General features: G+C 39.7%; 1 protein-coding gene across 2 annotated transcripts in view; it reads right to left on the bottom strand.

The window, feature by feature from the left end:
* The window catches only part of ctbp2l (C-terminal binding protein 2, like), a 343339-nt gene that overhangs the window by 143842 nt on the left and 180877 nt on the right, over positions 1-18620 (bottom strand). For both annotated transcript variants that reach the window (XM_061907572.1, XM_061907569.1), the window contains exon 2: positions 16532-16710. In XM_061907572.1, the coding sequence (XP_061763556.1) occupies positions 16532-16589 (58 nt within the window). In that variant the 5' untranslated portion in view covers positions 16590-16710. The remainder of the gene's footprint in view (positions 1-16531; positions 16711-18620) is intronic.

The raw sequence follows: 18620 nt of genomic DNA, 5'->3' as shown, positions 1-18620 counted from the left end.
GTCTATTATTTAAACCGAAAGTTGCCAGGGAGTCAGCCTGGTGACTTTACCCTTACTCACGTCCTGCCATGCTACCTCTACTTCATGCCATGCCCTGCCTGTCACTCATACCGTCCACGATTTCCCTCCGGCCCATGCCACGTAAATTTTTGGTTTTTATGTCACAGTTTTTGAGTTTTTCCCTTTTGTCCATAGTTCTGCCTTTGTGCTTGTTTTTGTTTTCATTAGTCATGTTTGTTCTCCGCCATTGTGCACGCCTTTTGTTTGCGTCCTTTTTTTGTAGTTTGTTAGTGTTAATCAACGTCAGCTAAGATTTATCCGTGTCATGTCTGTCTGATCATGTTTTGTTTTAGTCATGATCGGTTTTGTTTCTGGACTCTTTGTGCACTTTTGTTTGTTTTGTCACCATAGCAAGCCATTAGTTTTCACCTGTCCTCATGTCACGCACCTGTCTCACGTTTTGCACTCGCACACCTGTTTTCACTAATCATGTCTATTATTTAAACCGAAAGTTGCCAGGGAGTCAGCCTGGCGACTTTACCCTTACTCACGTCCTGCCATGCTACCTCTACTTCATGCCATGCCCCTGCCTGTCACTCATACTGTCCACGATTTCCCTCCTGCCCATGCCACGTAAATTTTTGGTTTTTATGTCACAGTTTTTGAGTTTTTCCTTTTGTCCGTAGTTCTGCCTTTGTGCTAGTTTTTGTTTTCATTAGTCATGTTTGTTCTCCGCCATTGTGCGCGCCTTTTGTTTGCTTCCTTTTTTTGTAGTTTGTTAGTGTTAATCAACGTCAGCTAAGATTTATCTGTGTCATGTCTGTTTGATCATGTTTTGTTTTAGTCATGATCGGTTTTGTTTCTGGACTCTTTGTGCACTTTTGTTAGTTTTGTCACCATAGCAAGCCATTAGTTTCCACCTGTCTCACGTTTTGCACTCGCACACCTGTTTTCACTAATCATGTCTATTATTTAAACCGAAAGTTGCCAGGGAGTCAGCCTGGCGACTTTACCCTTACTCACGTCCTGCCATGCTACCTCTACTTCATGCCATGCCCTGCCTGTCACTCATACCGTCCACGATTTCCCTCCTGCCCATGCCACGTAAATTTTTGGTTTTTATGTCACAGTTTTTGAGTTTTTCCCTTATGTCCGTAGTTCTGCCTTTGTGCTAGTTTTTGTTTTCATTAGTCATGTTTGTTCTCCGCCATTGTGCGCGCCTTTTGTTTGCTTCCTTTTTTTGTAGTTTGTTAGTGTTAATCAACGTCAGCTAAGATTTATCTGTGTCATGTCTGTTTGATCATGTTTTGTTTTAGTCATGATCGGTTTTATTTCTGGACTCTTTGTGCACTTTTGTTAGTTTTGTCACCATAGCAAGCCATTAGTTTCCACCTGTCTCACGTTTTGCACTCGCACACCTGTTTTCACTAATCATGTCTATTATTTAAACCGAAAGTTGCCAGGGAGTCAGCCTGGCGACTTTACCCTTACTCACGTCCTGCCATGCTACCTCTACTTCATGCCAAGCCCTGCCTGTCACTCATACTGTCCACGATTTCCCTCCTGCCCATGCCACGTAAATTTTTGTTTTTTATGTCACAGTTTTTGACTTTTTCCCTTTTGTCCATAGTTCTGCCTTTGTGCTAGTTTTTGTTTTCATTAGTCATGTTTGTTCTACGCCATTGTGCGCGCCTTTTGTTTGCTTCCTTTTTTTTGTAGTTTGTTAGTGTTAAAATAAAATACGTACTTACATTCACGTCTTGCCCGCGCCAACTTCCCTTTACCTTCCGGAAAAAACAAACCCCAAAGTCCACGTTCTGATAATCTGAGAGCCAGATGCGGTCATCCAAAGAGCCACATCTGGCTCGAGAGCCATAGGTTCCCTACCCCTGCTGTACACTCTTTGTTTGTCTAATCTTGAACAGGTTTGTGCTGAAAACAAAGTTTTGTTGTACTTGTGCAATGACAATAAAGACATACTTGCCTACCTAAGGAAGAAAAGTGCAATACAAGCATTATGGTTACATTTAAAAATGTAAACATGTGACTGCAAAAAAAAGTATATTGCCGTTAATTTGATCCTGGAACATATATTCCTATTTCCATTATTTCTTTTGGGGAAAATGTTCCTGTAATTCAAAGGCATCAGACCGGAGTCACACATGTGTTCCACCTCAGATCTTCCGATGTTTATTCCCCTTGTCATTGCTCCTCGTCTCAGGTCTGGGAGCTATAAACCCCTCTAATAACCCTCCTCTTTTTTTTCTTTGTTTTTTCCAATAACTTCACCTTGACAAAAGAATAATACTCCGGTCCCAAGCATGGCTGTGTTGCAAAAAAAAACCCACATCACAGCCGCCGCCGTGTCAAGCGATTCACTTCATAAGCCAGAGGACGCTAAATTTATCATGTGTGCTTTCTCCGGTACGCCTCTCATGAGGAGTGCTCCATAATTAAGTCAGCATGTCGTATTACACCCGTGCACATGCTTGCATGAATAATACAAGGCAAAGGAAGCTCCGAGGTGGATTATTTGGTGGCAGCTGCCGCGGAGGACCTCCGCGCACAATGTGCTGACCCCGCCGTCCGTGCGAGCCTTTTGGAGCAATCTGGACCGTCTTTCTAGGGCAGGAGGGAACGCCAACGGGAGGGGAAATTGGCAAAAGATAGCAGAGGAATGATCGAGGTATCTGCTGGGCCGTTAAACATTTATGGGGCTGCATGAATTAAAAGCATGACTAGCGGAACTTGGAGTTTTTATTCAATTACTGGGATTGTGCAGTACGTCGAGGCCTTAACGAGCCCTCCGGGCCCTTTCTTGTTCGAATGCAAACACGGTGGCTATTCCGGTCCTCGCTTCGTCAGAACCGGGATTTCGCACGGACGGGAGATTCACGACCAGGGTTTGGAACGTGCCAAGGATTTACGGTCAATGCAAAACAATGTTATCCATCCATCCATCGTATTCCGCTTATCCGAGGTCCGGTCGCGGGGGCAGCAGCCTAAGCAGAGAAGCCCAGACTTCCCTCTCCCCAGCCACTTCGTCTAGCTCTTCCCGGGGGATCCCGAGGCGTTCCCAGGCCAGCCGGGAGACATAGTCTTCCCAACGTGTCCTGGGTCTTCCCCGTGGCCTGCTACCGGTTGGACGTGCCCTAGGAGGTGTTCGGGTGGCATCCTGACCAGATGGCCGAACCACCTCATCTGGCTCCTCACCCTCTCTCTAAGGGCGAGCCCTGCCTCGGTCATGACCCAAAGCTCATTATCATAGGTGAGGATGGGAACGTAGATTGACCGGTAAATTGAGAGCTTTGCCTTCCGGCTCAGCTCCTTTTTCAACACAACGGATTGATACAGCGTCAGCATTAGATATATATACTGTATATATGTGTGTTTTATATATATGTATATATATATACACATATATATATATACATATATATATATATATATATATATATATATATAAAAAACACGTGTGTGTGTGTATACATACATATTGATATATGTGTTATATATATATATATGTGTGTGTGTTATACATATATATGTATGTATATGTGTTGTATATGTGTTATATATGTGTTACATATGTTATATATACATATATATATGTATATATAAATGTTATACATATATATGAGAGATATACATTTATATAACAAATATATATATATATATATATATATATATATATAAAAACACATATATATGTGTGTTATATATAACACACATATATATATACACACACATATGTGATGTATACATATACACACACACACACATATATGTGATGTATATATAACACACACACACGCGCACGCACGCACACACACAAACACACACACACATACTGTATATATAACATATATACACAGTATATATACATATACAGTAATGTGCTGTGGAAAAAATATATATACACACATATATATGTGATATATATGTGTGTATATATATATGTGTTATACACACACACTCATACATATATTTAAATATATATATATATACACATATATATACAAATATATATATATATATACACATATATATACAAATATATATATACATATATATATTCATATATATATATACATACATATATATATACTGCATATATACATACACACATATACATACATATATAAGGGAATAAGCAGTAGAAAATGTATGGATGGATTTATATATATATACACATACACACACACACATACATATATATATATACATATATATATATATATACATATATACACACATATATATATATATATATATATATGTATATATATATATATATATATATATATACATATATACCACACATTTTATGGTAAAAGTCTGGTAGTCAAGCAGTTATTATACATCAAATTGTAAAGTTTTTATTTTTATATTTACAGTGTACGTATATAAATATATACCCATTTGTATCAATATATAAGAATAGAATAGAAAGTATTTTATTGATCCCTGGGGGAAATACTCACAGTTATAAGCCTCTCTGCGACGTGACCCTCAATAAAAACGAATTTGACACCTCTGTTGTATTCTATAAGGTCTTTTATACAACATTCATCATATGCTTTTATTTTTAAAAGACATGCACTCCGTTTAAAAGTGTGCTGTTTTGAGGACAAGCGCCTCTTAAATTGAATTTAATTCATTTCAGTCGTCAACGCCGTTCCGCATTACAGTTTTCCCTGCGTCCCGGAACCAATTAAAGTCCTATTCCGAGGTATCCCTTTCCCCGAGTAGTAGACGCGTGACTAACACGGCGAGGCAGCTCCACTTCCTGTCCCTCACCTCGTGTGTTGCATGTGACGACAATCACATTACAGACACAAGTAGCGTTACACTCCCCTATCACACACCGCCACCGTTCTGTTCGCATCCGGATCGGTTCCGCAATTCCAGGTCCACCGCGACAAAACGATGGCGCCGATAACGACTTTGTCTTCGGGGTTGCGGCTCGTTCTCTCGCTCCGCTCCGCCCGCCCATCGCCATGGAGCCAGCGGCCCATGCGGCATCACAGATGGGGAAGACAGACGGGAGAGGCGACGGCCCGCTTGCTTTTTGGGAGATTAGCGCCATTGGGACCGATGAAAGGAAGTACACCGTGCAAGGGGGAAGCTCCTTTGGCATTCCTCTCCACCCCCCCCCCCCGGGTGGTGTGGACGCATGGCACACAAATAGTTAAGATTCTGTACTCCTATACAAGCTGTGCACGGACTACTCTAAAGCAGAACCGAGACGACTTTCTATAGGTTGGCTCTTTGGGAAAATACAATACGAATCTTAAGGGTGTGTCAAGATTATGGAATATAAAGCTGGAAACGTGCTGTGGTAAGAAAAGTGGGTTTTGCATATTGGGTCGAAACAAAACGCCAGATAGAATGTCTCCTAGTTGGTGCCGTTTTGGGGTCTTTATACACACACCATATAATTACCCGAATTTTGAAGCACAGTACGTCTGACTATGGTAGCCGTAATGCTCCACATTCCATCGAGCGGTTCGGCTTCGTAGCTTACCAAAGTCGTACTGACTTCGGTAATAATACCCAGATGTTGAAGCACGGTACGTCTGACTATGGCAGCCGTAATGCTCCACATTCCATCAGACGGTGCGGTTTCGGAGCTTACCAAAGTCGTACTGAAACATTTCAACAGATTTTTTTCGAGCGCCGTGTGTGATGTCCTACATTCTCAATGAAACATCAAAGTGTTGGTGTCGCTTGCTTACGGGTTACTTGCCGGCGTCGTTTATTGAACAGGCGGTGCACACGTCTCTCTTATGTTTGACTGCCATCTACTGGTCACACATACCAATACACCATGTACAAAAAATAAAATAGCAACCAAAATGAATACCTAAATTAGGTTATAAGGAGTTGATGTTTTAGAAATTAAACACGATAGTTTTTTTTACATTGTGCATCATATTTCCTATATTTCACATTCATCCATTTTCTACCGCTTGTCCCTTGGCAAATAATGACTAAAGGGTGTGTCACGATGATGTAATATATGGCCTGGAAACGTGCTGCCGCGAGGCCTAAGTAATTGATGAAGGTAATTACGCGGGCATCAAGTGAAACCCGTCATGAATAAAAATCTGATTAAAACATTATCTAACAAGATCACAGCATCTCTAATCCAAGCCGAAGGGAGGAGGACGAAGTAAAAGTGGTAGTAATGATCACAAATGTCCTCCCCCTCGCATGAAAACATGAGACGGGGACCTGCAGGCTGGGCGGGGTCAAGGGTCACAGATCTGCCTTCCCTGGTCCTAAATAGCATACAATGAAAGTGATGGATCACCATGGAAACAAGCCATTTGGCTTTTTTGTGCCATCCATTTGCCTTTTTAAAGCGTTGCAATTCTTTAAGATGTCGAGAAACTTCTCAATCAATCAACCAATGCTTCACAGCTGATGCTTTGATGAGCTCCAGGAGCGGAGTTTCCTTCAAGGAAAACAACACTCCCATCCAAGTATGAGCACTTGAAGGCATTTCATTAACGGATCTTATATGGTAGTAACACCAATTTTATATAGCCGTATACACCTCTTTTTACATAGCTGTATACACCTTTTTTCCATGGCTGTATACACCTTTTTTACATAACCATATACACCTTTTTTACATAGCCATATACACCTTTTTTACATAGCTGTATACACCTTTTTCCATGGCTGTATACACCTTTTTTACATAACCATATACACCTTTTTTACATAGCTGTATACACCTTTTTTGCAAAGCTGTATACAACTTTTTTCCATGGCTGTATACACCTTTTTTACATAACCATATACACCTTTTTTGCAAAGCTGTATACAACTTTTTTCCATGGCTGTATACACCTTTTTTACATAACCATATACACCTTTTTATATAGCTGTATACAACTTTTTTACATAGCTGTATACAACTTTTTACATAGCTGTATACACCTTTTTTTACATAGCTGTATACAACTTTTTACATAGCTGTATACACCTTTTTTACATAACCATATACACCTTTTTTACATAACCATATACACCTTTTTTACATAGCTGTGTACACCTTTTTTCCATGGCTGTATACACCTTTTTTACATAACCATATACACCTTTTTTACATAGCTGTATACACCTTTTTTGCAAAGCTGTATACAACTTTTTTCCATGGCTGTATACACCTTTTTTACATAACCATATACACCTTTTTTACATAGCTGTATACAACTTTTTACATAACCGTATACACCTTTTTTACATAACCATATACACCTTTTTTACATAGCTGTATACAACTTTTTACATAACCGTATACACCTTTTTTACATAGCCGTATACACATTTTTTACATAACATATACACCTTTTTTACATAGCCGTATACACCTTTTTTTACATAGCCGTATACACCTTTTTTTACATAGCCGTAAACACATTTTTTACATAACCATATACACCTTTTTACATAACCATATACCCCTTTTTTACATAGCTGTGTACACTTTTTTTACAAAGCCGCATACACTTTTTTTACATAGCCGTATACACCTTTTTTACATACCCATATACACCTTTTTTACATAGCTATATACACCTTTTTACATAACCATATACACCTTTTTGACATAGCTGTATACACCTTTTTTCCATGGCTGTATACACCTTTTTTGCAAAGCTGTATACAACTTTTTTCCATGGCTGTATACACCTTTTTTACATAACCATATACACCTTTTTTACATAGCTGTATACAACTTTTTACATAGCTGTATACACCTTTTTTTACATAGCTGTATACAACTTTTTACATAGCTGTATACACCTTTTTTACATAACCATATACACCTTTTTTACATAACCATATACACCTTTTTTACATAGCTGTATACACCTTTTTTTGCAAAGCTGTATACAACTTTTTTCCATGGCTGTATACACCTTTTTTACAAAACCATATACACCTTTTTTACATAGCTGTATACACCTTTTTACACAGCTGTATACATCTTTTTTACATAGCTGTATACACCTTTTTTACATAGCTGTATACACCTTTTTTACATAACCATATACACCTTTTTTACATAGCTGTATACACCCTTTTTACATAACCATATACACCTTTTTCACATAGCCGTATACACCTTTTTTGCATAACATATACACCTTTTTTACATAGCCGTATACACCTTTTTTACATAACATATACACCTTTTTTACATAGCCGTATACACCTTTTTTTACATAGCCGTATACACCTTTTTTACATAACCATATACACCTTTTTACATAACATATACACCTTTTTTACATAGCCGTATACACCTTTTTTTACATAGCCGTATACACCTTTTTTACATAACCATATACACCTTTTTACATAGCCCTATACACCTTTTTTTACATAGCCGTATGTACCTTTTTTACATAGCCGTATACAACTTTTTTACATAGCTGTATACACCTTTTTTTACATAACCATAGTTCCTTTTTACATAGCCGTATACACCTTTTTTACATAACCGCATACACCTTTTTTATAGCCGTATACACCTTTTTTACATAACCGTATGCAACTTTTTTACATAGCTGTATACACCTTTTTTTACATAACCATAGTTCCTTTTTACATAGCCGTATACACCTTTTTTACATAACCGCATACACCTTTTTTATAGCCGTATACACCTTTTTTACATAACCGTATGCACCTATTTTACATAGCTGTATACACCTTTTTTACATAACCTTATACACCTTTTTTACATAGCTGTATACACCTTTTTTACATAACCGTATACACCTTTTTTACATAGCTCTATACACCTTTTTTACATAACCGTATACACCTTTTTTACATAACCGTATACACCTTTTTATATAGCTGTATACACCTTTTTTTACATAGCTGTATACACATTTTTTACATAACCGTATACACCTTTTTTTTATAGCCGTATACACATTTTTTACATAACCGTATACACCTTTTTACATAGCCGTATACACCTTTTTTTACATAGCCGTATACACTTTTTTACATAACCATATACACCTTTTTTACATAGCCCTATACACCTTTTTTACATAGCCGTATACACCTTTTTTACATAACCATATACACCTTTTTTACATAGCCCTATACACCTTTTTTTACATAGCTGTATACACCTTTTTTACATAACGATATACACCTTTTTTACATAGCTGTATACACCTTTTTTACATAACGATATACACCGTTTTTACATAGCCGTATACACCTTTTTATATAGCCATATACACCTTCTTTACATAGCTATATACACCTTTTTATATAGCCATATACACCTTTTTTTACATAGCCATACAATTTGACCGCTCTGTTCCATAGTAAAGCTTCACCGTCATCTTTCGGGAATGCAAACAAGGAAACACCGGCTGTGTTTGTGTTGCTAAAGGCGGCTGCAATACACCGCTTCCCACCTACGTCTTTCTTCTTTGACGTCTCCATTATTAATTTAACAAATTGCAAAAGATTCAGCAACGCAGATGTCCAGAATACTGTGGAATTATATAGCTGGGATTGGGGCTGGAACAACATGTCCGCTACAATCCGTGACGTCACGCGCACGCGTCATCATACCGTGACGATTTCAACAGGATACCTTGCGGGAAATTTAAAATTGCAATTTAGTAAACTAAAAAGGCCGTATTGGCATGTGTTGCAATGTTAATATTTCATCATTGATATATAAACTACCAGACTGCGTGGTCGCTAGTAGTGGCTTTCAGTCGGCCTTTAACAAACTCACGAATACCCTTTCAAACCTTTTTAGGCAACAAGAGGGAGGAAAACGAATGAAAGGCAGCGGTTTAGGAAAAATGCCGGCCTGGTTGAAGTGTGAACCTGGACGGAGATGAGTCGCGTTGGTGAGGGTTTTTACCTGAGGTGGGGTTTGTTTTCCCCTCCTTGCGCCGGAGATAGTCGCCATGGCAACCTTATCGCCATGCTACATGCCATCGGCGGGACACAACTTCGCCCGGTCGCTGGCTGGTGAACAAAAACGCCGCTCACCGTAGGACCGATTCCCGGGGCCGTCTATGCGTGTCGTTCCCCCCGCACCTGTTAGCCCCCCCACCCCACCCCACGGCTCTCAGGAATGACTAACTAGCTCAGCCGTCTGACGCGCGGCGAACGCAACAGCTGGATGCGCTAATCAGGATGGATTCGCCACAACGGATGGCGCACCTGTGCGACGGCGTTATACGACTCCCAAGGATGCTCCGGTTTGCTTCATTAGCATTGTGACGGACCATTGATCTGTGTGCATTAAAAAAAAAAAGTCAGGGTTTCCCACACATTCATTTATTTGTGGCGGCCTGCCATGAAAAAATTACGGCCGCCACAAAAAAAAAAAAAAAAAATTTTTTTTTTCCCGGCTTTTGACTCGCTCGACCGCTCATAAAAACAATGGGACTCTGTCTGTGAATGGAGCTTGTAGTTACATATTATATAAATATGTAAATATTATATATTTATATATATTATATAGATATGTACATAAAGTGTCATGATTGATTGATTGATCCACGTTCTTCTTGGTCATCGCCGCCACCGATGACTCCACTTTCTCTATTTTTATATAGATTCTGGGTGTCCCATTCAGTAAAAAACTGTATAATTCCATTCCGTTTTTTTAGGGTGGTCCGTCATAAGGTTTTTAGAACTCTATCAGACATTGTGACTTTTTGGTATCAGTGTTTCTGGAAAAGAGGGGACCCAAACACACATACTGTACAACAGGTTTTTACAGCTAAATGTGTATATATAATTTATACACACATACACATTGGTCGCCCCAGACACATTTTTCTCTCAAAATGGCCCCCGAGTCAAAATATTTGCCCAGCTCTGTTCTATTGTATTGTTTTTAAACAAAATATTTCTCATTTAAAAGTGTGTTTTTCTTCATAACAGCTAAAATGTTGTTAATATTCAGTGTTTTATTGTTCATAGTTAAAATTGTAAATTCCACTTTCTCTATTTTTGTATAGATTCTGGGTGTCCCATTCAGTAAAAAACTGTATAATTCCATTCTGGGTTTTTTTATGTAGTCTGTCGTAACGTTTTTAGAACTCTATCGGACATTGTGACTTTTTGGTATTAGTGTTTCGGGAAAAGAGGGGACCCAAACACACATACTGTACAACAGATTTTTACAGCTAAATGTGTACATATCATTTATACACACATACACCTTGGCCCCCCTCAGACACATTTTTTTCTCTCAATATGGCCCCCGAGTCAAAATATTTGCCCAGCTCTGTTCTATTGTATTGTTTTTATACAATATTTCTCATCTAAAAGTGTGTTTTTCTTTACAACATTTAAAATGTTTTTTATATTCAGTGTTTTATTGTTCATAGTTAATATTGTAAATCCCACTTCCTTTATTTTTAAATAGATTCTGGGTGTCCCATTCAGTAAAAAACTGTATAATTCCATTCCATTTTTTTTATGTAGTCTGTCATAACGTTTTTAGAACTCTATCGGACATTGTGACTTTTTGGTATTAGTGTTTCTGGAAAAGAGGGGACCCAAACACACATACTGTACAGCAGTTGTTTTTTTTTACAGCTAAATGTGTACATATCATGTACACACACATACACCTTGGCCCCCCCAGACATATTTTTTCATCATGCACATATTGCAGACTGGCACTGGTTTCATTTCCCAGCACTGGAGTCACACTGGTTCCAGCATCTTAAAAAAACCCTCTCGGGGAGTCAGACAGCGTTGAGCGTTTCACCTCAGGACACGGTCTGATGGACATGTGCAAACACACAGAATGGCACAAGGCCCCCACTCCCACGACTGCCATCTAAAGCCTATGACAACACCCGCAATTTATGGCATCCTTAAGCATGCATTGGGATGGAAAGCATCTAACCCCCTAAGGGGACAACTTTGGAGATTTTGCATTAAAAAGCGGAGCCTCCGAGCATTTACAGTTCGGCCATCAGATGAGGTCAACAACACCCGGTTGCTTTGGTAACTGACACACTGTGTATTTGGAGAAAATGACGCCGATCGATAGCTATTGATCCCCAATAGGTCCTGGCGAGGGGTCAATGTGCAGTGTAAACAAAGGTTTAGACCAGTGGGACCTCCGTTTACAAACCCAGAACTCCACACCGAATGAACCTTGTCTCCGCGTACGAAGGTTTCATTCACCTCACAGCACAGCCATTTTGTACCCGGCAGCACATCCATCGTGGGTGGGAATATGGATTAATCATGAATAATCACGGGTGATTACTCCCGTGTAGGGTTGTAAGGTATACCGGTATTAGTATAGTACCAATATACTAATGAATCATATTCGGTACTATACCGCCTCTAAAAAGTACGAGCAGAGGAGCATGTTCGGCAGTGCACAATCACAGAGTACTTACAAGCAGACACAGTGAGTAGACAAGAATAGGGAGAACGGACACATGTTGGCTTAAAAACTAACGATAAAGGTTAAGTTATAACACCGAAACACCCCCAGGAAGAGGTGCTTTAAGACATGGCTAAAGTCCAGCCGCGTTTTAGCTACTTCTAAATCACTAATCCTGGTCTCCATGGCGACAAATTAAGTACGTTTCTTACAAGTATCATTATCACTGCAGGACGAGGAATAGCTAAACATAGCTCACCGGCGTCACAATGTAAACAAACGCCGTGGGTGGATCTACACCTGACATCCACTGTAATGATACCAAGTACAGGAGCGCATCTAGTCGATACTACTATGATTACGTAGATATTTTTTAGCATCACAAAATCTTCTATGTATATTATTGTTTATAAAGTCAGGAAATATGTCCCTGGACACATGAGATCTTCAAATATGACCAAAGTATGATCCTGTAGGTATCGATCCTTGGTATCGGATCGATACCTAAATTTGTGGTATCATCCAAAACTGATGTAAAGTATCCAAACAACAGAAGAATAAGTGATTATTACATTTTAACAGAAGTGTAGATAGAACATGTTCAAAGAGAAAGTAAGCAGATATTAACAGAAAATGCACAAGTAGATTAATTATTAATTTTCTACCGTTTGTCCTTAATAATGTTGACAAAATAATAGAATGAGACATGACACATTATGTTACTCAGCAGCTAAATTAGGAACCTTTGTATGCTTACTAATAAAATACAAGTTGTCAACTGCAAAAAGAAACATATGTTTAATGTACCCTAACATTTTTTTGTGGTTCCCTTTATTTAAAAGAGTATCGAAAAGTACCGAAAAGTATCAAAATCATTTTTGGTACTGGTACTAAAATATTGGTATGGGGACAACACAAGTTCAAAGTGTAAAAACTTTCAAAAATTGCTGGTTTTACGAGCAGAGGAGCATGTTCGGCAGTGCATAGTCACAGAGTACCGTTATAAACACCCATATCTGCGGTCCTCTCCAAGGTTTCTCATAGTCATTCACATTGACATCCCACTGGGTTGTGAGTTTTTCCTTGCCCTTATGAGGGTGCTGAACCGAAGATGTCGTTGTGGCTCGTGCAGCCCTTTGAGACACTTGTTATTAAGGCTATATAAATAAACATTGATTGATTGATAGAAAAGTATCAAAAAAATGTTGGTATGGGGACAACACAAGTTCAAAGTGTACAAACTTTCACTAAAATATGGACTTTTGTCGAGGCTGAAAGTCATTATTCTAATGGGAAAAAAATGCTTCAATATACAAACTTTTCTAACAACAAACCCTGTTCAGGAACCGTTTAACCGCGTAAATTGAGGTTCCACTGTACTGGTTGAGGTAGATTTGTACGATATACCGGTACTAGTATAGTACCGCGATAATAATGAATCATATTCGGTACTATGCCGCCTCTAAAAAAGGTACCGCTCCCCACTCCCCCTTTTTTTAACGAGCATGACGGCGTTATCTTCATCACGTCGTGAAATTGCTGGTTTTACAAGCAGGGGAGCATGTTCGGCAGCACACAATCACAGAGTACCGTTATAAACACCCATATCTGCGGTCCTCTCCAAGGTTTCTCATAGTCATTCACATTGACATCCCACAGGGTTGTGAGTTTTTCCTTGCCCTTATCCGGGATCTGAACCGAAGATGTCGTTGTGGCTCGTGCAGCCCTTTGAGACACTTGTGATTTAGGGCTATGTAAATAAATATTAATTGATTGATAGAAAAGTATCAAAATAATTTTGGTATCGGGACAACACAAGTTCAAAGTGTACAAACTTTCACTAAAATATGGACTTTTGTCCAGGCTGAAAGTCATTATTCTTATGGAAAAAAAAATGCTTCAATATACAAACTTTTCTAACAACAAACCCTGTTCAGGAACCGTTTAACCACGTAAATTGAGGTTCCACTGTACTGGTCGAGGTAGATTTGTACGTTATACCGGTACTAGTATAGTACCGCGATAATAATGAATAATATTCGGTACTATACCGCCTCTAAAAAACGTACCGCTCGCCACTCCCCTTTTTTTTAACAAGCATGACGGCGTTATATTCGTCACGTCGTGGAATTGCTGGTTTTACAAGCAGGGGAGCATGTTCGGCAGCGCACAGTCACAGAGTACCGTTATAAACACCCATATCTGCCGTCCTCTCCAAGGTTTCTCACAGTCATTCACATTGACATCCCACAGGGTTGTGAGTTTTTCCTTGCCCTTATCCGGGATCTGAACCGAAGAAGTCGTTGTGGCTCGTGCAGCCCTTTGAGACACTTGTGATTTAGGGCTATGGAAATAATCATTGCTTGATTGATAGAAAAGTATCAAAAAAATGTTGGTATCGGGACAACACAAGTTCAAAGTGTACAAACTTTCACTAAAATATGGACTTTTGTCGAGGCTGAAAGTCATTATTCTTATGGGGAAAAAAAATGCTTCAATATACAAACTTTAATAACAACAAACCCTGTTCAGGAACCGTTTAACCGCGTAAATTGGGTTTCCACTGTACTGGTCGAGGTAGATTTGTACGTTATACCGGTACTAGTATAGTACCGCGACACTAATGAATACCGCCTCTGAAAAAGTACCGCTCCCTGCCCTCCTTTTTTTTAACGAGCAAAACGGCGCCTCGTCCTTACGTCATGAAATTGCTTGATTTACAAGCAGGGGAGCATGTTCGGCAGCACACAATCACAGAGTACCGTTATAAACACCCACATCTGCGATCCTCTCCAAGGTTTCTCACAGTCATTCACATTGACATCCCACTGGGTTGTGAGTTTTTCCTTGCCCTTATCCGGGATCTGAACCGAAGAAGTCGTTGTGGCTCGTGCAGCCCTTTGAGACACTTGTGATTTAGGGCTATGTAAATAATCATTGATTAATTGATAGAAAAGTACCGAAAAGTCATTATTCTAATGGGGAAAAAATGCTTCAATATACAAACTTTTCTAACAACAAACCCTGTTCAGGAACCGTTTAACCGCGTAAATTGAGGTTCCACTGTACTGGTCGAGGTAGATTTGTACGATATACCGGTACTAGTATAGTACCGCGATAATAATGAATAATATTCGGTACTATACCGCCTCTAAAAAAGGTACCGCTCCCCACCCCCCTTTTTTTAACGAGCAAGACGGCGCGTCGTCCTTACGTCATGAAATTGCTTGATTTACAAGCAGGGGAGCATGTTCGGCAGCACACAATCACAGAGTACAGTTATAAACACCCATATCTGCGGTCCTCTCCAAGGTTTCTCATAGTTATTCACATTGACATCCCACTGGGTTGTGAGTTTTTCCTTGCCCTTATCCGGGATCTGAACCGAAGAAGTCATTGTGGCTTGTGCAGCCCTTTGAGACACTTGTGATTTAGGGCTATGTAAATAATCATTGATTAATTGATAGAAAAGTACCGAAAAGTCATTATTCTAATGGGAAAAAAATGCTTTAATATACAAACTTTTCTAACAACAAACCCTGTTCAGGAACCGTTTAACCGCGTAAATTGGGGTTCCACTGTACTGGTCGAGGTAGATTTGTACGTTATACCGGTACTAGTATAGTACAGCGACACTAATGAATCATATTCGGTACTATACCGCCTTTAAAAAAGGTACCGCTCCCCGTCCCCCCTTTTTTTAACGATCACGACGGCGTTGTATTTGTCACGTCGTGGAATTGCTGGTTTTACCAGCAGGGGAGCATGTTCGGCAGCGCACAATCACAGAGTACCGTTATAAACACCCATATCTGCGCTACTCTCCAAGGTTTCTCATCGTCATTCACATTGACACCCCACAGGGTTGGGAGTTTTTCCTTGCCCTTATCCGGGATCTGAACCGAAGATGTCGTTGTGGCTTGTGCAGCCCTTTGAGACACTTGTGATTTAGGGCTATGGAAATAATCATTGATAGAAAAGTACTGAAAAGTCATTATTCTAATGGGAAAAAATGCTTCAATATACAAACTTTTCTAACAACAAACCCTGTTCAGGAACCGTTTAACCGTGATGTTTACCCCCCTAAAAAAATAGGATTCTTACCTTCACAGATCCGGTCCAAACGCTGCCTCTTCACCTTGTGTTTGTCCGTAAGGGACATGGCGTCAAAGGACGGTTCGGCCTCTCCTCCTCAGGTGCGATGACGGAATAAAAAAAGGTTCGAGACCGCCTAGTGCACAGTCGGCACGTCTCCCCGGGGCATAACGCCTCGGCTCATACACCTGCAGGGGGAAAAAAACAAACAACAAAATAAACACTTCAACTCCAAAACCAACACAAGGAATATCCCTCATTTCTTCTCAAACGCTGCATTTTACACCCATTTTAGTGATTTTTTTTTTTTTTAATGCATTAAGTACAAACGTCAGCCTTTTTGAAGCCATTCACCAGAAAGCTAGTCTCAGTAAAGTACGAACCCCGTTTCCATATGAGTTGGGAAATTGTGTTAGATGTAAATATAAACGGAATACAATGATTTGCAAATCATTTTCAACCCATATTCAGTTAAATATACTACAAAGACAACATATTTGATGTTCAAACTCATAAACTTCATTTTTTTTTACAAATAATAATGAACTTAGAATTTCATGGCGGCAATCTGTGCCAAAGTAGTTGGGAAAGGGCATGTTCACCACTGTGTTACATCACCTTTTCTTTCAACACCACTCAATAAACGTTTGGGAACTGAGGAAACTAATTGTTGAAGCTTTGAAAGTGGAATTCTTTCCCATTCTTGTTTTATGTAGAGTTTCAGTCCTTCAACAGTCCGGGGTCTCAACTGTCGTATTTTACGCTTCACACATTTTCTATGGGAGACAGGTCTGGACTGCAGGCGGGCCAGGAAAGTACCCGCACTGTTTTTTTTTACAAAGCCACGCTGTTGTAACACGTGCTGAATGTGTCTTGGCATTGTCTTGCTGAAATAAGCAGGGGCGTCCATGAAAAAGACGGCACTTATATGGCAGCATATGTTGTTCCAAAACCTGTATGTACCTTTCAGCATTAATGGTGCCTTCACAGATGTGTAAGTTACCCATGCCTTGGGGCGGCATAGCTCGGTTGGTAGAGCGGCCGTGCCAGCAACTTGAGGGTTGCAGGTTCGATTCCCGCTTCCGCCTTCCTAGTCACTGCCGTTGTGTCCTTGGGCAAGACACTTTACCCACCTGCTTCTAGTGCCACCCACACTGGTTTAAATGTAACTTAGATATTGGGTTTCACTATGTAAAAGCGCTTTGAGTCACTTGAGAAAAGCGCTATATAAATATAATTCACTTCACTTCACACTAATGCACCCCCATACCATTCAACTTTGCGTCGATAACAGTCTGGATGGTTCGCTTCCCCTTTGGTCCGGATGACACGATGTTGAAAATTTCCAAAAACAATTTGAAATGTGGACTGGTCAGACCACAGAACACTTTTCCACTTTGCATCAGTCCATCTTAGACGATCTCGGGCCCGGAGAAGCCGGCGGCGTTTCTGGATGTTGTTGATAAATGGCTTTCTCTTTGCATAGTAGAGCTTTAACTTGCACTTAGAGATGTAGCGACCAACTGTATTTAATGACAGTGGTTTTCTGAAGTGTTCCTGAGCCCATGTGGTGATATCCTTTAGAGATTAATGTCGGTTTTTGATACAGTGCCGTCTGAGGGTCATTCAATGTTGGTATCCGGCCATGCCGCTTACGTGGAGTGATTTCTCCAGATTCTCTGAACCTTTTGATGATATTATGGAGCGTAGATGTTGAAATCCCTAAATTTCTTGCAATTGCACTTTGAGAAATGTTGTTCTTAAACTGTTTGACTATTTGCTCACGCAGTTGTGGACAAAGGGGTGTACCTCGCCTCATCAGACTGAGAAATTTTTTCGGAAGCTGTTTTTATACCCAATCATGGCACCCACCTGTTCCCAATTAGCCTGCACACCTGTGGGATGTCCCAAATAAGTGTTTGATGAGCATTCCTCAACTTTGTCAGTATTTATTGCCACCTTTCCCAACTTTTTTGTCACGTGTTGCTGGCATCAAATTCTAAAGTTAATGATATTTTGCACACACAAAAAAAATGTTTATCAGTTTGAACATCAAATATGTTTTCAACTGAATATGGGTTGAAAAGGATTTGCAAAT

The sequence above is a fragment of the Nerophis ophidion genome, linkage group LG08 (genome assembly GCF_033978795.1).
Source record: "Nerophis ophidion isolate RoL-2023_Sa linkage group LG08, RoL_Noph_v1.0, whole genome shotgun sequence".
NCBI classification, from domain to species: Eukaryota; Metazoa; Chordata; class Actinopteri; order Syngnathiformes; family Syngnathidae; genus Nerophis; species Nerophis ophidion.
Note: the sequence above shows the minus strand (reverse complement) of the source record. Positions and strands in the feature narration are given on the sequence as shown.